Raw genomic sequence first — 24,222 nt, 5'->3', positions numbered from 1 at the left:
GTGACGACTTGATAATATATAAATGTTTTTCTCCGCTGAGAATGCGACTTATGGATTGGCTGAAGTGTAACGCGTATGGTGACGACTTGATAATATATAAATGTTTTTCTCCGCTGAGAATGCGACTTATGGATTGGCTGAAGTGTAACGCGTATGGTGACGACTTGATAATATATAAATGTTTTTTCTCCGCTGAGAATGCGACTTATGGATTGGATGAATTGAAACGCGTATGGTGACGACTTGATAATATATAAATGTTTTTCTCCGCTGAGAATGCGACTTACTGATATTAGCTGTTGGAGCAAATTTTATCACTTATTTGAAAATAAACCAGGCGTTACCCGGTTTCTATCTAAGTCAGATATTCTGTATATGATTACTGAAATGGGTCGAATTTTTAGTAAGTAATAGGACCTATACCTTGGTCAGTTTTGACCCTTATTTGTACTTGGTACAATAATCTAAACCTAGAAAGAAATCTAACATTTCGTCAGTGCTGACGTTCAACAAAAGCGACATCCGATTACACACAGAATGTAATTACACCTTCTAAATGCATGTCATAGTGACATATTGTCACTTTGAGCAGTTGCCGACGTGCGTGACTAATGTCTTTGCTGATAGATTCTATTTTTGTTTACTAGATCAAACATGTAATGTTTCGGTGCTTTGAAAATTGCAGCATGCACAAAATAAAATGATAAATTGACAACTGCAAAATGTGATAAACGTAAAATTTACATAAATTGTAAAATTACAAGTGTCGACATTCAAAAATAAATCTCAAGCTATAGTAACATGTACATCCCAACATCCAAAAAATTTAGGAATTAAAAATAGACCGAAAAATTACAAATAGCTAAGGTCTAATAATAATATATATATATAGAATCCAGAAATACAGTGGATTAACAATTAAATATGTGTAAACCCAAACACTGCAAAATGCTAAAATTTAACGATACATCGAACCCTACAAAGATATAAAATTAAAGCAAATCCCAACATTACAAATGGTAAACAACTAACAATTTACATATCCTAACACTACATATCCTAACATTACATATCCTAACACTACAAAGGACTGAAAACTAACAATATATAGATTCAATTATACATGTCATAATACATTAGTATTAGGTCTGTGACATTATTGTTACTACATTTTTTATATAGTCCCTTAGGGATTTTTAAGAATTAGAAAATTGTATAATAATGGTAATCCAACCACAGTAAGTTTGTCGTATCCAATGCCGAGGACGATACTAGTGTCTTATGATAAGTGTAATTGTAATCATGCTTCGCCAATTTGTTAAAGGCATAGAAACTATAACAACTGGTAATGGATATTACAAGTCGGAACACCGTTTAATTATTGAAAATACCTAAAGGACTAGATAAAGAATGTAGTGTTTAGAAATGTAATAAGCCTTATCCTAATGTCTTACGAAAAGTATAATTGCAATCATGCTTCGGCAGCTTGTAGAAGGCGTATACATCATAACAATATATAGATCATCAATAATACAGAAGTTCTAATACTTCAAATTATTTGTTTATTTCTGATATTTGAGTAAAGCTACGCAAGGCCTATCTGCGTTAGCCGTCCCTAAACTTTAACTGCCGTTTAGGTGCGCTGTTATTTCGCGATTGTTGAAGTCTTGCACAATTCGATGATACGATCGTTTACTTCTGTGTATTTCTTCGCTTCATTGGCGGCTCTCTTTCTACCATGGTTTGTACGATTGCACCTGCAATTAACATCTCATCTGTTTTTAGTATTTTGATCAGTTTAGATATGTTTGGCTTCCAACAAGATAGTTCATTTTATTGTGCCACTCTTCTAATTCATTATTTGTTCTAACGTCATCTAATATGCACCGCGCATGCATGTTCCACAGTTCGATAGGGAACAGTGGACAACGTCGTCCACGTTGTGGCCTTCCAATCCACTTATCCTCGAAATAGTCCACAATATTGCCTGGTCGTTGGCCCACTAATCTGTCAAAATCCTCAAACGCGTCCACCACCTGGTCTGCTGGAACGGCAGCTAGCGCCTGGAGGCAGCGTACCCAGAATGCACACTGTCCATCTTCCTCCCGGTATAGCAGTGAAAAGCCGTGTGTTTGTATTTGTGACAAATGAAAGAAGCCGCCCAGACTTGAACATCTTCTTCGAACGCGTTTATTGCAACAAGCTCAAAATCACAGTTGCATATTTGGTTATTTGTACTGTAGCCTCTGCAAGGATCGAACCCGAATTTTAGCGTAACACGTTCTCATGCATACTACTGAACCTCCGGAAGGAAGTGCAAAGGGAGGCTAGGAAGGTATAAAATTGGCATAACTCATCTGCAGGGACTCTTTTACTGGAAGTTTGTAATCGATTTGGGTAATTACTCATCTAAAAATAGTTATAAAAATGAGTCAATATTAATAAATATGTATTAAGAAGGTAAATATTCTAAAGTTAAAATAATATAAACAACAACAAAAATCAGCCTCTCTTCAAAAGTAGTTCTCGTGGTTTCAAGACTAAGTAGAGTTGGAGTCTAAAATAAAGAAAATGCGTCTATTTTAATTTGAATATTGGCCTTATTGGTTCCATGGTTAAGATTATGCTGGTACCCAACAAATCTAAAGGGTAACCGACTCATTTCGGAATTGCAACAGAAGTTCGGTTTCTTTTTTAAAAGCCAGTACCGAATTCCGTTATTTTGTATATTTTTTGGCAATTCAATTTGAATAGTTCATGAAGAATTTGAGTTAACATGGAGTAAACTTGATACTCATGAGCTGTGGGGCTAAAAGCTGGCAAAGATGGGCATCTGTACTTCTTCAAGGAGAATTTCACTACTGATTGGTTCGAATTCTTAAATTATCGTCAAATAATATATCATTTTGCATCTCCTTCTAAAGATAACTCCTTGAATGAAACGTTTCTTGTAAAAAATAAGATTGCTCATTTTATTACGTTTCCTTTCTAGTGACAAAAAACAATATTTTTTGAGGTAAATAAGACCTTCGAAATCTAAATTTCCCCAGTAAGTAATTAATTCCTCGTATGGGCATTTCTAAACTTATCTTAAAAGAGGCCTTGCTTACCAGTATGTTAAACCAAACGCCCGGAATCTTGGAACAAGACGTTGCATTCTGACCGCTGATGTCGCATATAGTGCTGAAATCAGCAAATTTATTAGCTTTAAAAAGTACTCCTGTTTGAGGCAGAAGAAATAAGATTTATAGTGCACGAAAAGCTGTATCGTTGATCACAAATATTATGTTTTCTAAAAGACTTAAAAGAAATGTTGGGGAATATCAGGTGGATATGTTTGGATGTATTAAGAAAAATGTCCACGAAAAATGAAACTAGTCGTTTTAATACTTGTTTAGCGTATACAAAATACACTACTCAAACTCGTTTTTGCCATTTCACATGTCTTATTTAAAAATAATAATAACATAGTTGAAAGTATTAGGTTAACTAATTTAAACTATCTTCTTCTACTTCCCCCTTTAGTCCTTCCAAATGGGGATTAGGGGCGTCTCATGATTCTTCTCAACTTAAATCTATCGTTCAGGAAGATGACTCTGGGATCTTCCTCTCATTCCACACTACTTGGATCACTCTAGTCACCCAAGTATAGAAATTTTGTAAGGGAAATAACCAGTGGAATAATTGAAAACAGCAAAAGAAGAGTGGAACTACCTACAAAAAAAAAGATTTGATAACTGCAGCAGAGAAGGTGTGTGGAAGGGCAAAGTTTGGGAAGAGAAATAATAGGGAAGGATGGTGATGGAGCAGTGTAGTACAGGAAATGGTGAAATGGAAAAAAAGAGGCAAGAATGCAGTATGAATTACAACCATCACAGAGAAGTAAAGAGGAGTATTCAAAAGCGAAAACGGAATCAAGGAAGGCGGTGAGTAATGCTTGAAAAGGGGAATTGGAAGAACTGTATGAAGAGTTGGAGAATGATATATTCACAGCTAGGAAGAAAATGTTTAAAATAGTTAAATTGAGAAACGAGTCAAAGAGGATGAAATCTGCAACAGATGAGGTTAAATAGATATGTTAAAAGTACATTGTTCTGCATATTTTTCCTCCAGCTTCTACCCTTTAATACGTGTTTCATTTGAACATATGTTTTTTTCACTTTTCCAGCACAATTATTGTTACCACCAGCTTGTGTTGCAGAACTACCATTTCACTCGGAATCACTTTACAGTCCATCACCCATTTTCATTGTGCTTTCCACACTTGCAGCATATCTATTTGTCATCTCACGTTACTGCTCTTATAGGTATATATTTGGCTATTAGCCCCCAACCATTCATTGCTGATATACATATTTAATCAAATTTTTTCTTCTTTTTTGCTGACATCACAACTGACCTTCCCTAGGTATTCATTGCATCATTTCAAGCCTTTTCAGACACGTGCATTTATATTCCCCACGTTTAGTAAAAACTCTTCATTTTTTGCCATATCTGTCAGCTTTTGTAGTTCCACTCTAAAATCCTCTTTCTCTTCATCCATGCACCCTGTTTGAGCATAACCCGATATTACAAACAACATACACCAATTAACTTGAATTCTTGCTCCCACCAATCTGTTATTGACTCTGAAAATCTCCACCACTGCTTTTTTAAAATTTCCCGCAATCACAATTCCATTTGTCTCATCTTTTCCTCTAACATGATAAAGTTTGCAATCAAGAACAAGCTCTGTAGTCGCCTTCCCTTTCCATCTTATCTCTTGGATGCAAAGAACATCCAGACATATTCGATTCATCGTTTCTGCCACCTCTATCCCTTTCCCTGTTGAAATAGACACATTGAGTGTAGTCACTCTCGCTAAATTTCTTTTCGTTTTGTTTCCAGGTCTAAAGTTGTACATCCAACCATTCACTTTTTATGCTATCCCTTCAGACCCTCGGAGAGCAAGTCATTAGGAATCCTGCTGGCTTGGGGCTGCCAGGTTTAAGGCGGGTAGCTCGTGGCCTAGAGCTAAATAGCGCTCCCACTGTTAACAAATGGCCCAAGTGGATTAACTTTCAGGCCCAATTAGTTACTTCTTATAACCAATATCTGCACCTGTCTACGTTTTGGCAACCACATATCCACGAGAAAGTCACCTTGTGCCAAAGCCCATGAAACAGCTAATACACCAGTTAGCTTCCCTGCCGTGCACTGCAATATCAGCTCCAAGGAAGTGAGTAGAACCCATAACTACTGCTGCCCAACAGTTTCACCATTACCCTCGCAGAGGGTTTTCTGTCAGGGTAATGGCAGCAGAGAATTAATGAACTAATTTAATCTATAAGTCACCCAAAATATTATTGACATCAAAAAACTTTTATATTACCTTAATATAACCTTGAAATTTCTATTTATGACTTAGATGCTATTTTATTGATATATATCTCAAGATATCGAACATTTGAAAATATTCAAATCCCATTAATATAGTATTCTGGTGTTTAAAATTTAGATATTTGTACTGTTTTTGACCAAAGAGAGGTTTGACGTCATGTAATGAATGCATATATTAATGTCTGGGTTTATCTCCAAAGTTTCAGACCCGTTTTAGCTAGATATAAATACCAGTTACGCTAGAGAGAGTGAGTTCTTCTCTTAGTCAGTTAAGCAGTAGACAGTGAATCTTTTAGTTGCCGTCAGCTAATTAAGTAAGTGATAGAAACTTTGAGTTTATATTAGAACGAAGTACAAGAGATATAAAATTAGAAGTTAAGTGAAATTGTTATATTAGCATCTAATCGAAGTTAGGCCTACTGTTAGCTACATAAAACCTGGAACTTGAAGAATTAAACTAAACAAAAGGTGGACTGAAATTAGCGTTATCATATTTATCAAATACTCTGAAAGAACCAACAAAGCAATAGCAACCGTTAAAACACTGGTGTGAGGAGTGGGTTGGTTCATTGATATTAATCACAAAGCTACACAATGAGCTATCTGTATTCTGCTCACCAATTTTTAGTGTCGTAAGACTGCAAACGTACCATTGAGCCACTAGGGCTTTAGAAGTGGGATTATTTTATAAAATAAAATAAAATATAGACTGAACTTTAATATAAAAACATGTGCTCGAAACGAGATCGAGAATGTGCTGATAATAACGAATCTACTGAAAGACAATCAAAAAGAAATAGTTATGAGACTTACAGAAGAAAAAATCACATTGATGAAAGACGAGATCAAGGAAGCCATACAAAATATACAGAAGAAATATAACAACATCAAATAAGTACAATAGGAAGTGTATGTAGTTAAAAGGAAAGTAAAAAACAGCAACAACAAAGAAGTAAAAAAAAGGTAGTAGAAAAGGACATGAATGCTAGGATAAACATCTCAGAACTGAATTGGCAAATGCAACGATCAAACCAGTCCAACCTCTCTTCACATCTGCTCAAGAATTTCAACCTCAAGCCTCATTAACCATATCATATGGAATAGAAGAAACCACCTGGTTTACACATGCTAGTACTACTTTTGAGTCATCTATACTGCAGGATCTTCCTAGATTACTTCAGCTACATCATTATCTGAATATAATTATGGAATTTGTCTGGCCAGTTCATCAACATGGTGTAGTGAACAGCAAGCTATTCTTGTTGCATGTTCAAACCAGCCAAAATTTAACAACATTAAGCAACCTTCCAACTGAGAGCTGTAATGAATACCAGACATTCGTGACACTTATAAAATAAATTTGGAATGTTACACAGAGAGAAGTTTCTAAAGCAAAGTTTAAGGCATAAAGACTAGATCTTAGCTGAACTTGCAGAAAATATGGAAAGACTTATCCAGTTATCAATATATTTCGTATGTAAACCGTTTATTAGAAACATCTTTTCTACACATCTTTTCAAATTTCAAAACTTTGTTGGAATATTCCTTGACGCATGAATTTCAAAGAACATCACCTAACTGAAATCTTTCTCACCACAGAAGTTTGAAATATTAATATTAGCTGGACTTTTCCTTGCCACAAAAGTTGGAAATTGTAATACCTTGCTGGAACTTTCCTTGTGAAACTAGATTTGAAGGTTAACATCTTGCTGGAATCTTCTCTAATGTCAATACCTTGGTTGAATCTTACTTGTAACTGTAGGTTCAAATCTCAAGACCTTGGCCAGTAGCGACTTATAGGTACAGAAAGCAGGGCTATACTTAGAGGAATATTCATAGCTCTATACCAAAAATGACATTTTTCTGCGTTCTGTGGTTTTCTGTGTTGAATTGAACATTTGAACAATTCTTTTACACATGTTGTCTGCTTTAGAAAACAGTTAAAAAATAAATGTGTGATGTCATATGACTCTTGTTAACACTTTTATTTTTTAGAATGTTTACTCAAAGGTATACAATGGCTGTCTTTGCATAGCTGTACCTAATTGGGGTTACTCTAATCTGACCAAATATTGGGATTTCACCACCATACGTCTTGCATGCCTACAGTCCCAAAGTGAGGAATGCAATTTTGAGGCAATGAAAACCATAAGCCCTTGGATTAGCAGTAGTGCCATCATAGCTATTTATAAATATTCATCTATTTGTAAAAGTAAAGTAAATCAATATAATCAATATTTAATAATTATGAAAAGGGTGGTAGTTGTGAAAATTGTATTTCTTATTTCATCTTACTTCTAAGCAACATGACCATTAAATTAAACTACTCAGAGGCTACATGTATTAGTTATTACTGAAGATTATCAACCATTGCAAGACATTGTGTATATTGTATCCCAAAATAACCAATTGTAGCCTCTACATCGTTTCACCTGCAAATTATGGTGAGTGTGTGTTTAAGAGGAAAACATGTGAACACGAGTCAGAAAACCATCGAAGTTTATGTCATTGATATCTTCTTCACAAACATTTTACACCAGTTTAATAATATGGTTTTTGATTGTTTGCTATATTTTGTGCAAAGTTACACATGGGTTTTCCGTGCTAGCCATCCCTGATTTCGAAGTGATACAGTAGAGGAAAGGAAGAAAGCTTATACCATCACCCACTAACTCTTAGGCTACTATTGTCCGACCAAATAGTGGTATTTTGACTGTAACACTTATAACACACCCACAGTCCTAAAATGTGGAACAATATTCTTTTTAGTGGTAATGAAACGCGAACATAGAACATCAACTCCACAGCCCAATACATTGAAAACTGGGCCACACTTGGACCTTAATGATATGCACTTCCAGTGCATGATGGATCTTGAACCAACGCTTACAGTAACTTTATGTACACATGTCAACTATGAATCAAGTGTTTTACACATATCTCATAAAGAAAAATTCAGACTTTCAAACAGAGTCCCGTTTAACTCTAGTGACGATGAATAAGGAGTTACTATGCTACCAAGCAATCAAAAACAATATATAACTCACCCATTTTATTATTAATGATTTACCCAAAAACTAATATACCCACAGATATGATAATGATGTACATATGAGGAAGGGTAAGGCATGTTATATTGTTTCAGTTAAGATTTATATTTTATAGATTCTTACCTTATTCTTAGTACAAACTTATGACTCAAATGAGTGATTTTGTAAAATCATGAATGTAGATATATAACACATGTACTGGACGTTTACTGAAATCCCTGTAGCATCCATACACAAATATACAGATAAATAGGCTTAAAGATTAGAGATAAACAGTTTGAAAATGGCATCTGGATGGATAAAGGCTAGTTGTAAACAGTTTAAAAGTGTGAAGTAGCCGAATAAGATACTTTGAAATAAACAAGGGGAAGTATGAGAGTGACAGATAAATAATTTGAAATTAACAAATAGGTGTATAAGGACTACAGATAAAACATTTACACTGGACAAGTGGAGAGATGAAAACTCGAGATATACAATTTGAAAATGACAAGTGGGTGGATGAGTACTAGAGATAAATAGGATTTGGAAATGAATAATCATTGAGAATTTGAAAACATAATTGTATTTTTTTCAATCCACCTCTTTGGCTTTGTTTTCACTAGATGGTAGACAGAGACAGTGGAATCTCATTAACCATTTAATGCACATAACTTATTAGATGAGGAGGCATTCAACTACATTAAAAAATCCATAATAAACATGTGGAATTATTATAGTTGAGTCATGTACTTTAGATACTTATGTGAATTAACGAGGACCAAAGACAAACTGTTTTAAACTGTGATGTAGATAGGGAGAGGTTGGAGATAACAGTTTGATGTTGATAAATGTGCGGATTAGGGTTAAATATAAGCACGTGCCTCCTAAGTCTGATAGGTGTGAAAGGTCGCTCAGTTTGATCACTCTCTTCTTTTCTAAGAATGTGTCATCGAATTTAGTACAGTGGGAGTTCTCATTATCACCAACGAGGTGTAAATCAGGGTAAATTGCACCAGCAGATGTAGTACATAGGGTCAGAGGATGTGGTTCTTATAATGTGTGGCATTATTGATCTCATATTGCATGATGTAGATGTTGATTGATTCGATAGTACTTATTTCTGTTAACACCATACTTTCACAACTTCCATATGTGTCACTTTCCTGTATAGAAGTGGGTGTATCTATCCTCCAGTTATCTCCAAATGAGTATAAGGATGTTACCTGCAGAGTGATGCATGGCTCATTTCAGAAATGAATATTGCAGAAGAGCTGTTTTTGTATTGCTATGAGTGCATCACATTTCATTTAGCATTGAACACACACACAGAACAGTCCTGTGAGGTCTGTTTCTAATCATATGTCAAAATGGCATCCAGTTGTGGATGTGAAGTTTGATTCAACTTTAGAGCCTATTCTTATGAATGATGGTCTACCTTGCCCAAGTGTCTGCTACTGGCTTGAAGCAGTTCAAAATTATTTTGATGACACTTTGAGAAACTTGAAACTAAATCATAACAGCCTGTTGATACTGGCAAATTTTCATTTTTCTGATAACTCTTCACGTGAACCAAACACCCGAGCATGTTCGTGAACAATTTGGAATATTTTAAACTCTCTGATTCACTTCAAAGTGATGATTGAACAATAATGTATGACATACTGTATATAGTATAGGTTAAATGACTAATAATTTGCATTTAACATTATACAACTGGTCATTAGATGCCCGATTGTCATTCATAATAATGAACTGAATAGTGTTTGAAATTATTTTACAATGGTTGTTTTACCTTGTTCGAACTACAGGGTTGAGTGTATAGCCATATAACGTCGCGGTGGAATGGCATGAATCAGAACTACATTTTCACATTGTTTGGCGTATTATTGGTAATATGATGACACCAAAAATTGACTGTTTTTTGAAAGGTATATAACAACCCTTTCGGATGAAAAATATTCATACACTCAGATTATAAAGATTTGTTCAGATCAAAAAATTTAGAACTTGCAAGATGAAGATATCCCTTTGACTTAACGGTATTGAAAAATAATGAAATATGCTCAACTTGTGGTATTAGGATCGTCCAGAAAGGGACTTGCAATGAGTCATACCCCAGCTTTGTAAGCAAAGTGTGGTATCCTGTAACAAGTGAGAATACAAAAACACAAAGGTCACTGGCGAAAGCTGTCAACGTGCTCCATTCAACAGTATGTAACACAGTTAAGAAGGATTTGTATCTACACATGAGGCCAACAGGGTAAGAGTTCACCAAGATAAGACTCCAAGTCCTACCTCCCGTTAAAGAGTTGCATACTCAAGCAGCTAAATCGGGTATTCATGTTATTCCATACTAATACAAACTTGTCAAGCAGCCAAACGCAGCATCTACGCATTTCTTTGCGAATGGACTGATGAAACGAGCGCTGTGAACTGTAGTCCTCGTACACAAGATGGATTATGGAAATACAGGGGGAAGGGGTGTGTTTTGGACATGACAGCCTAACGTTAGAGCCTTTTCCAATGGAAACTACACTTCAGTACTATTGTCAAGATGCACTGTTATCAGATAGAACATAACCAGACGTGGAGACATAGACTGTAATTACGTGTTGAGGTTCCAAAATCATTTTTAATATTAATGCACTCAACCCTTTTTTACTATTACTTGAGCAGTTTATCTTACATTTTCCTGAGTAGTTCATAAAGGGTATTTTTTATCATGTGTTGATGGAAATGAAATACATTTGTTGAAAAAAGTTACAGCATTTGAATGTTTATCTAAATGTGTAAATATTTCGATTATATTGAAGGTGAGTTCTCACAGAGAAAGCTGAATTATATTACAATCGAATCACACTTAATGAACGAAGAACAATGCTATGGTTATAACACACACATATATATATGTTTATATATATATATTAACTCGTGGAGCACTTAGGTAAACATCTAAGAGCGGTTGTTATAACTGTGAATTGAAGCTTATTAGTGAATTAAAGACCAATATCGAATAAAATACTCGCTCTTATAAATATATTTATCATCCACGTTATGAGCCTAAATCAGTATCTGAATATTATACGTACTGTCACAGCGCTATTTTCATTGTTGGACGTGGTTTAATGGGTAACATGTCGAACTGCGGATCAGAAAGTCTGAAGATCAAAACGTGATGTTCTGTTCAATGTGTACCGCACTTTCAGCTGTTGGTACGTTATAAAGGTAACAACCAATTTTTTATTCAGCTTAGATAACCTTGGAAAGCTTTGCGGATGGTGCTGACTGGTTAAATTCCCTCTGACCACTAATTCAAAATTGTCTGAACCCTAGAGACTTCCGACCTTGTTTTTATTGTTTCGTATCAGGTACCGTTCAGGTTTAAAATGCCAATTTCCATTACTATATATTTAATTAAGTTTACGTTTGCACGTTTTTTATTAAACCAAAACAAGACAATGGGCTATCTGCGCTGTGCTTACCGGGCACTGAAGAAACAACAGACATATATATATATATATAAAATATTGATTTGTAATTACTAACAAAAAAATCAACAAATAAAATGTGTGATGAAGATGAACGCTCTTCTTCTATTAAGTGCATAAAATCTTTGTTCGTACACAAAGTCGTGTATTAAAGTTTTTGTTTTTTTAGCAAATACATCTTCATTTCGTTAATTCTCAAAGTGAAATAATGTTTTTTCTTTTTTTAGACTGATTTTTTTGTTTCTTGAATGGTATTTCAGGAATAGTGTTAACGTCAGAAGGTTAATGGACACGACTAGCAAACAGTGTGTTCCATGATTGCATTCCCTACCTGTCAGGAAGTCACCACACGTATTCAGATTGTACTGTAGCTAGGAAATACATGTGAATATGTTGAAAAACCATTGAAAGGGAAAAACATGATGGATGACAAAACATCAAAATTATACCTTAATCTTATTTGTTATATGTTGCAACAATTACAAAAAATATATAATTTAGCACGTTTTAAGTAGAATGATTAAAGAAGTAAAAAATGTGACTGTGACGCAAAGACGTAGCAACGACTATATATCATGCATAGCAACACTGACTTCGATGCATGTGCACTGAAGCGCGCGTCTTGAGTGGGACTTAAATTTACCCTGGTCAATTACCTCAGATGTAAAATTGACTTATCGCCTCTTAATTTTTGTATATCCTTTCCACGCACTTATCTCCTTTATCGTACCGTCAGTGTGCTTACTTTATATTCTAGTTTCTATTACACACACAAAAAAACTGTCCACAGTGTATTTTATATACTTGAGCAACTTTTAATAATTTTCTCTACTACATTTGGCTCAATTACTCAATCTCTCTTAAAATTATTATAATTATATATACTTCATTAAGAAAATAATAACAAATAACATCATTGTTTGACATCATTCAGCATTAGATCAATTACAATATACGAACAGCGTGGCTTCTAAAAACCTATTACTGAAAATAACTCTTCTGTACTTGTAATTTTTGAGCTTTGTAAATACCCAATATCCTACTAGTTGTAAAAAAAAGAGTGTTAAGCTTCTGAATTTGGTGAACTGTGTTTGCTTCTGTTGTTATAATAGAATGAATAGTTTTATTGAATGCCTTTCATTTTACATCTAAGTACATGATCTAAAATTGATCAGTAAAATTCGTTAATTTAGAGTATAAGAAACAACTTAAAATTAATTCTAACTTAAAACAAAGGTCGAAGTATGATATATTTCCTTGGAGGAAAGCATCAGTTTAATGTAATAGCTTTTATGTGATTTTCTGCAACTAATTTATTTTGTTTTTGTTGTTTTCTAATTTACTTCAACCGAGCAGTTTTGTCTGTTCTCTCTTTCTCTATCCATTCCAATACATATACATGTTCCTAAAGTCTAGCAGTGTACGCTATAGTTGGACGTACTATATACAGTTTTCATGAATGTTGATCATATTTGTTAAACAAATCAGTGAGTTATCTTATTGCTTACTTAATAGTTTCACTAAACAATACTTATAGAAAAATATTAAAGTAACTATTCTCCAATGCACTTCCTCTAATTCTAAAAATGCTTGTCGATTAGTGACCCTCTACCAGTTTTCTTTAAGTTCTCAGATTAGTATTCTTCAATCCCTTATCCAAGAGCTTGTAGATTAATAATCTTTCATCAGTTCTCCAAAAGTTTGTAGATTACAAATATTACATAAGTTCACCATGGGTTGTAAGATTAGTAATCATCCAGCAGCTGTCCATGGGTTGAAGATTAGTATTCTTCCAGCAGCTGTCCATGGACATGCAGATTAGTAATCTTTCATTAGTTCTTCAAGTGATTGTAAATTAGTAATCTTCCAGCAGCTGTCCATGGATTGTAAATTAGTAATCTTCCAGCACTTGAAGAACTAATGAAAGATTACTAATCTGCATGTCCATGGACAGCTGATTGTAAATTAGTAATCTTCCAGCAGCTGTCCATGGGTTGAAGATTAGTAGTCTTCCATTAGTTCTTCAAGTGATTGTAAATTAGTAATCTTCCATCAGTTCTCGAATAGTTTGCAAATTCATAATTTTCTATTAGTTCTCGTCCATCTGTTGTTTAAGTGCTTAAGATTAGTAAACTTCCATCAGTTCTCCAAATGTTTGTAAGTAAGTAATTCTTTATCAGTCATCCATGGACTTGTAAACTAACAATTCTTTATCAATTCTCTGAGTGTTTGAAGATCATCATCTTCTATCAGTTCTTTAAGTACTTGTGAATTAGTAATCCTCTACTTGTTCTGCAAGTACATGTAAATTATGTTTCTCTACCAATTCTCTGAACGCTTGTAGATTAGTAATTCTTTACCAGTTCTCCAAGAGCTCATACATTAGTCATCCTCTACCATTTCCCAAATGCTAGTAGATTAATGATCCTTAACCAGTATTCCAAGTGTATCTAGATTAGTAATCCACTGCAGGCTTTCAATGGGTTTGTAGATTAATGATCCTTTATCATTTATCCGAATGCCTGTACATAGGTAATTGTCTATCAGTTCTCAAAGTGATTTTAGATTAGTGATACTCTAATTATTTTCAAAATGCTTGCACATTAGTGTTTCTCTACAAGTCATATAGCATTCACTTTCTTTTACAAATTTCAGGCTTATAATTATACCTCAAGCTACTTGAGATTGAATAAAAATGGCCCTCTTGTGTTTTTTGAATTTGTAAAAATTTAATAATACAATGATGAACACAGTCAGATATCAACAATACATGTGTTTTAAATATCAAATTCTATTGGGCGAAATAACATAATTTTATTTTTTTCTATAAAGCTATCAGTCCACCAGTGGGTTAACTGTAAGTTTACGGCCTTGCAAAGCTAAAATCCAGAGTTCGATTCCCTCGGAGGACATAACGCAAATAATCCATTATTTAACTTTAAGTTGAAACAACAATGACAAAGCTATTACTCTAGAAGCTCTAATTTTCATTATCATTTCGTATTATATTTATAGGGTCGGCATATTGCTTTAGAAACTGTAGTAACGCAGTAAACAAGGAAGAACGAGTGACTGAAAACAATAGGTAGACCGTGTCGATATTACAGTAGTATAGAATTTTGTACAACAAATGCCTCTCACAACCGCCAAGGTTTATAGTGGATTTTGCTTGCAAACAATTTTCACTTTCCCAAAGGTAGCAAATAGATTAATTAAAGATAAAATTTAAAAACTTTGTGACCTAAACTTACTAATAGTATTAAATTGACTTCGTGCTGTATTTGGAAATATATACTATTGTTCTAAATGTTTGCATTTTGTATATTAGAAATAACTTCGTGCGATTTAAAATGTATAATTTCTCCTTGCCTGTTGTAAAGTGACTATATGATAAGGAAAGTCACTACGATGTTTATGTAAAAAACGGAACTTTGAGGACCACAGAATTCCAGTAAAGACGTTTAGAAGGTTTTTTTTTTGTTAATCTAGTTGCTTAGACAAGAACATGATACTGTAAATCATCAGGAGACAGATCATCCTGGTCGTTATAGAGTTTGAGTTGTAGAGAAAAATAACTGTTGCCTTTGTTTCTGGTTTACTTATGCAACTATTCAGTCAATGCCAGTGCTAATGTTAACCTTGCAGGTTTAGAACACTAAAATATGTCTATGTGTCATGAGCAATAAAGAAGGCTGAGCACGTTATATTAAAACAGTTTTGAATATGCAATTCAGGAAGTCATACAACAACCACTGTAATGGAACGGAATGTATCAGAACTACATTTTGATATTATTTATCATTTCGGTAGATAGTGTGATATCACTTAAAATTTATCGCTTCTGAGAATGCTGGGTAACAGCCCTTTCCGATGAAATATGTCCATACAATCAGATCAGAAAGCTTTGTTCAGATCGGAATTTTAAAATTTCCAAGCCGTGGATATCCCTTGTACTTAATGTCATTAAAAACAAAATACAGATCAACTTGGGACACCAGGACCATTCAGAAAAAGATCTACGACAAGTAATTATCCTTTATTAGGATAAACAAAATGTGGTGTCTTGTAATAGATGAGAATCCATTGGATCCAATTGAGATCAGTGACAAAAGACATCCACAAGCCACAGGTAATAGTACTCTGCATAATCAGTAAGAATCTTCGTCTGGAAACGAGGCCAATAGGGAATAGGTTCAACCAGATAAGGCTTTCAGTCATACTTTCAGTTCAACCATCGCATACCTCAAGCAGCTGAAGAATGACACGAGTATTCGTGCTATTTCATTCAAAGACACATCGATCAAGATGCCGGATGCATTGTCTAAGGATTTCTGTGTCATTAGGCTGTTAAAAACGGCGCTGAGAAAATATATGTTTTTCTACACTAGATGGATTGTGAAAGACGTGCTGAGAGGAATGGTGTGCTTTCGACAGTCATGCAAGTCTTAGGAGTTTTTTGCAATTGAAACTACGCTGCGAGGATATTGTCAAAATGCACGATCGTCAGATAGAGATTGACTGGACGTGGCGACATGAACTGTAACGATGTGATGAGGCTCCAAATCACGTTTTAATAATACGTACTCAACCCTCTGTATTTCACTTATTTACAAACTAACCTTATAATGTATCTTGTTAGAGGCAAGCCCTATAGATAATCAAACTCATTTTTTTCCATTGCGGTTAGGCTTAATTGGTTTATTATCAATATAAAACAGCAATATTTTCCTTCAGTAGTATTGTTAGTTTACACTCATAAGATTGTTACTTAAATATTGCGATGAAATGCTTTTTATGTTATATTGATGTCCTCTGTTTTTAAACAGGTTACCCTCTTCCTCATAGATTTTTTTCTATTTAACCTAAAAAGTTTGTTTTTAAATATTAATCACAGTACTTTGAGACCGCTAATATAAATGTTTGGAAGAAATCCACGAACACAAATGCATCATTAGCAGCTTGACAAGCTGTTCGCCAAGAAGTATCACGAAATCGTGATAAGATAAAAATCACAAAGTAGAAGCTAGCAAAGACAACCACAGGGGTCTCTGTACGTGTTTGGGTACTCAATTGTAGAATAATTCTGTATGTGTGTTTGTAAAGATAGTCAATAAATTGACAACACTGTAATTACGTCTATTGATGATCACGAATTTCAATACGGATGTTTGCCACATTATCTACTGTAGTTTTATAAATAATGCCCTTTTGTGTTAAAATCTGATATTTTTCAAGTAAGTGTAGTCTGCTGGACTGGGTTTTATTTTGTTTTTGCCAAAAGAAAAAGGAAATATATATATACATAAGTGTTCAAGTCACCATTACAATGTTCTAACTTTGATTTATGAAAGCTAAAATTAACCAACTATGATTATTTCTTTAGTTCAGATTATTTCAAGTAGCTCGCTTTCCGTGATCTACAGCACAGTAACAAAAGGCTGCAGTTTTTTTGTCTTTTGTTCCTATATGAAAAATCAATTCAGAAAACAACCCTTTCAAAATAGTACAACTTTCCGCTTGTTGGTGTACTGTCATCTATTATTTAAATCATGTGTAACAGCTCGTGATCTTGTCATCCATGACCAAATGTCGAAGAAAAATAAAAACACTTGTTGTTCCTGATAAAATGAGAAGTTTTCTTAGTGACACGCGACGTTTTTTATAATATTAGAAGTAATGCATACAAACACCTCTGACGATAGTAGCTTATTATATCAATCTTTCACTTGAACAATTGTGTACAAATTGGTTTGCTAGAGTGTCCGAGAACACGTCCATAGCAATCAAAATATTTAGAACTACATATATTTACCTTTTTCTGTGGGAGAGATAAATGAGAGAGGGTATTCTAAATGTTACTGAATTAACATTGATTCAAAGGAATAAGCGCATGTGCATGATGTACTTGGTAACTTTGGTATGTCTGAACTGAAGTTATGTTAAATTTTACTTGTTTTCATCCTTGCTATGTGTTAGTGCTTAGTTGTACTCGAAAAACAAAAAGGAAGCAACGTAGAAGGGGGGGGACATAAAAGTTCACATCTCTCACTTCCTGGGAGCTCTAAATGTACAGAATTGGTGACCATCGATCCATTGATTCGTCAGTCATAAGCGCACACAAAATTTTATCAAATGGTGGTTGAGATATAAGTACATTACTGTCATACTTCAGTATCCACGCTGGTGAGCTACAGTCCCAAATCTGCATTTTATTTCGCTATCATTTGAACATTATTGTTTTACCCATCTATCGATTTTTATCCCTCTGTCTACCTACCTGTATTTGTCTAGCACTCGAGTATTTGTCGATTTTTATGAATTTGGGAGATCATTATTCTCTTTTTTAACTATATATTTCTAGCTTTCATCTCAAGATTTGCAGCTGTTCAAGCCGATCCAGAGGATTTGCAATATTCTATCTCAGACAAGAAAAAACGAAAACGTGGCCTGAATCGAGGAGTCATTGCTGAAACTCTAAGTAATAATCCTGCTTCTGACTTTCATCACCCCCCCTCAAAAAGCGTCTATAGCACGAACCGTCAGATCCAAATCTGCGAGACAGAAATTTCTACTACACGTTGTAGCATCAATAGCAGCGACGTTCATAATAGCAATAATAGTTCCACAAATAATTTTTCTGGGACTCATTCTAACGACGAGAATGCATCAGGCTCAAAACGACGTGGTCCGAGAACTACCATTAAAGCCAAGCAGTTGGAAATGCTGAAAGCGGCTTTTGCTGCCACGCCCAAACCAACTCGCCACACTAGAGAGCAACTAGCACAAGAAACTGGATTAAATATGCGAGTTATACAGGTAAGGTTAAAACAATGATTTGTAATCGAAATGTTTATTAGCCATTTTGCAATATTATTTAACTAATCAAAATAATAGCACTAAGAATACCTTTAAGCTTTTTAAACACATTTTTCTAATATATTTATACAGAAAATATAACATCAGTATTATAATTATTACTACTGAGTTCCCCTTGACATTCTAATTATTTGTTCAGTTCAGTACTCTGAGTTTTGTAACTGGCAAAAGCGACAAAAACAAAAGCTTAATATCATACATTATGTGGACCCCACCAGCAATTAACGGTATAAAAAAACGTGGATAATTTACAGGTTGATTACTGATCATAAATTTTCTATATTTATTGTTCACATTTTATTATGATTATTGATAGGACTTTATAAAGGGTTCGTAAAAACATAGCAACGGACTGTAACGGATTTCAAAAGATAAAATATATTATATTATATAAATAGAAGGGTTTGTTTATAAAAGTTATATTTAATGCATGATCATCATCCTATCGTTAACATATGTACAGTAGACTACATCCGAAATCAACAGGTTAATTGTTCAGAATTATACGAGAATTTATTTGCTTCAACAAATCAATGCACAGCATGCTAATATAATATAACAAAAACAAAGAAAGGTAAAAAAGAATGGGATATATATATATATATGCGTATAGAAATACGCAATCAACTGTATCAATTAGAAACGGATTCTTTATGAGTAGCAAAATAACACGATAAAATAGGTCCGTTCCGCTGCATTCCTGTTCGTTGCAAAAAATTCAAATCCCGTAATGTTAGAGCATCGTTAGTAACTTTTTATTTTTAAATGCTTAAATCGTTTCTGAATTAAACTATTTTCTCTTATATCACCAACGTTTTTAATACATAACAAACCTCTTTAATCAACAGGGACTCTAAAATTAAGAAATCAACAAATATTTTTCCAGTTTTGTTGTCTGTATATTTCATTTTATAAACCAATATTAGGTTACTAGCTTGAGTACCCGTCCCATGGACAGAAGTTATGTAAGTTCATGGTTAATGAAAAGTTATCTTAGAACATGAAAAGTTGCTTCCCTTGTATGTAAGTGTAAAAAACGTCCATAAAAACTGCAAAAGACAAAATGCGAAACCGCAAATCTGCATGTATCTCCGCAAGTACCGAACAAACCTTCATGCGAAATTTGGTGAAGATCCATCAACAGGGGGCAAAGTAGTGGTAAAAAAACGCAAAAACGGCCATAAAAACCGCAAAACTGAAAATCTGTATTTATCTCCCCATGGGCCTAATGAACCTCCATACCAAATTTAGTGAAGATTCATCCACACCCTACGAAGTACTTACATGGACATACAACAGGCAATACTATTATATAGATATTTTTGTTGTTAAATAACATGACATAAAAGCCATTGTTGGAACGTAGTGTTACCAAAACGAATTCTTTACATGAATGATCTTAATTTAAATTGGCTCACAAAGGAATTTATCGACGTTTGAATGCCTCGACTACACTTTCCTGCCTCTTTATTGGTCAAGCTTGATTTCGCAAAAATTATTTATTTAGGTTAATTATGAAATGCGAAGTTAGAGTATACTATGGGGTGGGGTGGTAGTTCTTGCCCCGTCATTTTTGACGGGCTATACGCTAGTTGTAGTTTAAAGATGAAGTCCCAATTGGTCTAATGTTCAATATAACTTATATAAGGTAAGTATAAACTCACTCTAAGCCTAAATTACACCTCTCCAGTAAAGAATAATGTAATTTTTAAGTAGGGTTGTAGGCCTACAATTAAATAAAATAAATGCTATTTATTAAAAGAAATTAAACAACGTATAACACTTATGGAAAAAAAACCGTTAACACGCACATACAACTCTGGCGGTAATCTACTCTACCCAAAGTGCATAGCGGATTTCGGCTTTCTTCAGGTCCGCGTGAGCGCCATTCGGGCTTGACTCGATGTAACATGTATTAGAGACAAGTGATTTTAGTATATAGTAAAACTAACAATATGTTTTCAAATTGTGAAATCACGTGTTAAAGGTTACTGCGTGAATATTAATTTTGGTATTATGGGCACTAAGTATTTTACAAGACAGTAAAATTATAACTTGTAAATGTAACTATAATCTACCGCTTGAGCTATGTGGGATTACTTGTGAATGGTTTACAAACACCGTTCTTCACGTAGACTTACAGGACTTGTATTGTAGGCATGGGGTGTGTATATATCACGTATCACAAACTACTATAGTATGTATCTGTAATACAATGATAATGGTTACATTTTTGCTAAAATTCTAATCCAGAACCTAATAACTGTGGTCTAAGCCAAGTGAGAAATTAGTCATACATGTGTAGGTGACCTGTCTATGTATGTTATGAATCAGTCAATAATATTGTTTTATTTGATAGTTGTATTGTATCAAACATTATCAAAGCTACTAAAGCTATCTATCGCATTTCCTAATTTTGAACTACTGACTATAGGGAAAGCAGCCATTCAGTAGTACCATACCACCTACCACCAATACAAAGGGATTGACTGCCACTCTTATAATGTTTAAAGCGCGAGGAATATTTTGTGGTATCGCCCGACTTTAAACCCGGCTCTCCAGATCCGAGATCCAGAGCCCTATCACAGGGCCGACTCGCACCCTAGAGCAGACATATTTCCAGATTCTTGCAATTAAATTTGTAATTAGTCGGCTATAGGGAAGATGTGGTAAAATTTCTTGTACTTCCAGGCATATTCATTTCTACGTTGAAAGAGCCAAGACTTACCAGTGAAGTTTTGTCCACGTTCTTTTATTTATCTTTTGCTAAATTAAACCGACGTATATATGTATGTTCGCGTTATCGTTAATTTTTTGGGTTATCAACCCACCTTCAGTCCAGGTTGTTTGTAATTAAGCACAAAGCTAAACAATGGGATATCTGTAATGTGTCCACCACGGGTATCGAAACCCGGTTTCTAGAGTTATAAGTACACAGAGTTACATCCGTGCCACTGGAACGGTTCAGTAAAAATATAGTTTACTTGCCATAATTATAGTTCTTATTGTCATCAAATGCAGCATTCCTTTTTACTATTTATTTATTTAAATCGGAAAAGTTTTTTGTTTTCTTTAATTCAGTAGTCCTGCTTCTTCATATAAAAGGTGCGTGAATAAAGTGGCCATTTTCATTCAAATTGAGTAGATAATAGGTTGAGTTAGTAAATAATTGGTTTAGGAGGAAGTACTGTAGTCTAAATGGCTCTGACAACATGCATAAACATAAGAATTATTTGCTGTTAAGCACAAAACTGCACAATGAACCACCTAGCGTGTGCCCACTGCAGAGATATAATGCCGAATTTTAGGCCCTAAAGATTACCACTGAATCACTTAGGGCTCTAAAAGTCACCATGCATTTTATATCAACTACTTCAACAATAGGTATAAAGAAATTAGGGACTTTGTTTGAGAAAAATATCTTTTCCTTGAAATAAAGTATGTAATTTTAGAATACGTCATAACATCTGTTGATTGATATTTGTAATCAATCGCTAAAATTTGTCAAAAAAAATGTTTTCTCCATACTACAAATCTGTCCTATAAAATGGTTTCATTCTCCTAAGTATTTTTTATGATTAAATTTTTTTCCTTTATAAATTCGATTAACTGTCAGCTAAAAAAGGTAAGTAATTAGGCTACTGCACCTCCAAAACAGGCCTTTCGATAGAAGGATGAATTTTAATGTTCCTTTACAGAGACAACACTTTAGATAGTAACTCAAACCGGTTTAATAGCATCCAAGGACTGCTCTTCTGGCTTAATTTTTGATTTTGTATTTTCAAATGTCCTAAATTGATTTTGTGTGTGTGTGTATGCCAAGAAACTAGTTATTACGTTCACACTAGCTTAGAGACTGGTAGTAGAGCAATATATCACTGGAAGATTAATTGTCTATAGCGTAATAACACTCGCTGTTGTTTCAATTAATCCGGAGGAGCTTTTGGTCCAGTAAACAATTAAAACTTACATTGATTACAGTGGCACGTTTTATCACGACACAGTTGGGAAATTTGTGTTGAAGGATAAAAAACATCTGGGCCAATCCTCTCTGTAAACATGTGCGACTCGATTAATAGAAATGGGCTATTTCACAGGATAAACGTAACGCAACACAACATAACCTATACTAGATTATCTTACTCCATGATATTACATCACACATACACTCACAGACCAATCCTCTCTGTAAACATGTGTGACTCGATTAATAGAATTGGGCTATTTCACAGGATAAACGTAACGCAACACAACATAACCTATACTAGATTACCTTACTCCATGATATTACATCACACATACACGCACAGACGGATGGATGGATGAACGTACAACTTGGTATGTAGATGTATGAATGGACAAACAGATAGGCAGGAAGAAAGACGACTGAAAATTAGGTAGGACGGTAGACAGACAGACGGCTGGAAAACAGATGAGTATGTATATATACAGACAGACTGCTTAAAAATAAGTAGTTAGGTAGACATACAGATAAATAAGTAGGTACACAAGTAGATGAATAGACAGATAGTAGGTAGGTAGTTGAATGAATAGATAGGTGGGTAGGTAGACAAACAGGTGACTCGACAGACAGATAAGTAGGTAGGTAGACAGATGAATGGACAGACATGCAGATAGATTGGTGTCTATATTTTTATTGTACATAATATTCTCCCCCTGATGGGTCAGTGGTAAGTTTATGGACTTCCAACGCTAAAATCCAGGTTTCTATTCCCTCGGTAGATAGAGCTCAGGTAGCCCACATTGTGGCTTTGGATTTAATTATATAACACTCATTCTCTTGCACACACACCTATATAATGTCATAGTAACGTGTCAAAGTGTTTGATCTGTATAGTTTAGCATCATCCTTTTAGTTCATTGTGAAAACGTGTATAGCATGAATTATTGTTCGTAACATTCTGTTGAATAATTAAAATGAAAAGAAGTTTTAACCGAGAAAATAAGCGTTTGTCAAAGGAAACTTCACAACTTAGATTAAGCGATACAATGGGGTTGTTTTGTTTAGAGAAACAAATATAATTCGTGTCTGCTCTCTACGTAGCAGGCTCTAACACAAAATAATATCTACCCTCTATGTAACAGCTCTAACACTAAACTAGTGTCTGCCTGTATGTGGCATTTTCAATACTTGACTAGAGTCTGCCCTCTATTTAGTGAATTCTAACAGTAACTGTGCCCTCTATGTAGCAAGTTCTAACAGTAAATTAGTGTCTGCCCTCTATTTAGTGAATTCTAACAGTAACTGTGCCCTCTATGTAGCAAGTTCTAACAGTAAATTAGTGTCTGCCCTCTATTTAGTGAATTCTAACAGTAACTGTGCCCTCTATGTAGCAAGTTCTAACAGTAAATTAGTGTCTGCCCTCTATTTAGTGAATTCTAACAGTAACTGTGCCCTCTATGTAGCAAGTTCTAACAGTAAATTA

The 24,222-nt window shown here is 34.4% G+C and overlaps 1 protein-coding gene across 1 annotated transcript in view; it reads left to right on the top strand.

Annotated features, from left to right (window-relative positions):
- LOC106468875 (LIM/homeobox protein Lhx1-like) overlaps window positions 1-24,222 on the top strand; it is a gene marked incomplete at its 3' end in the record, with an annotated part of 93,190 nt that overhangs the window by 16,841 nt on the left and 52,127 nt on the right. The window contains exon 3 of the mRNA XM_022397234.1: window positions 18,570-18,715. Within this exon, the coding sequence (XP_022252942.1) occupies window positions 18,570-18,715 (146 nt within the window). The remainder of the gene's footprint in view (window positions 1-18,569; window positions 18,716-24,222) is intronic.

The sequence above is a fragment of the Limulus polyphemus genome, unplaced genomic scaffold, assembly GCF_000517525.1.
Source record: "Limulus polyphemus unplaced genomic scaffold, Limulus_polyphemus-2.1.2 Scaffold3198, whole genome shotgun sequence".
NCBI lineage: Eukaryota > Metazoa > Arthropoda > Merostomata > Xiphosura > Limulidae > Limulus > Limulus polyphemus.
Note: the sequence above shows the minus strand (reverse complement) of the source record. Positions and strands in the feature narration are given on the sequence as shown.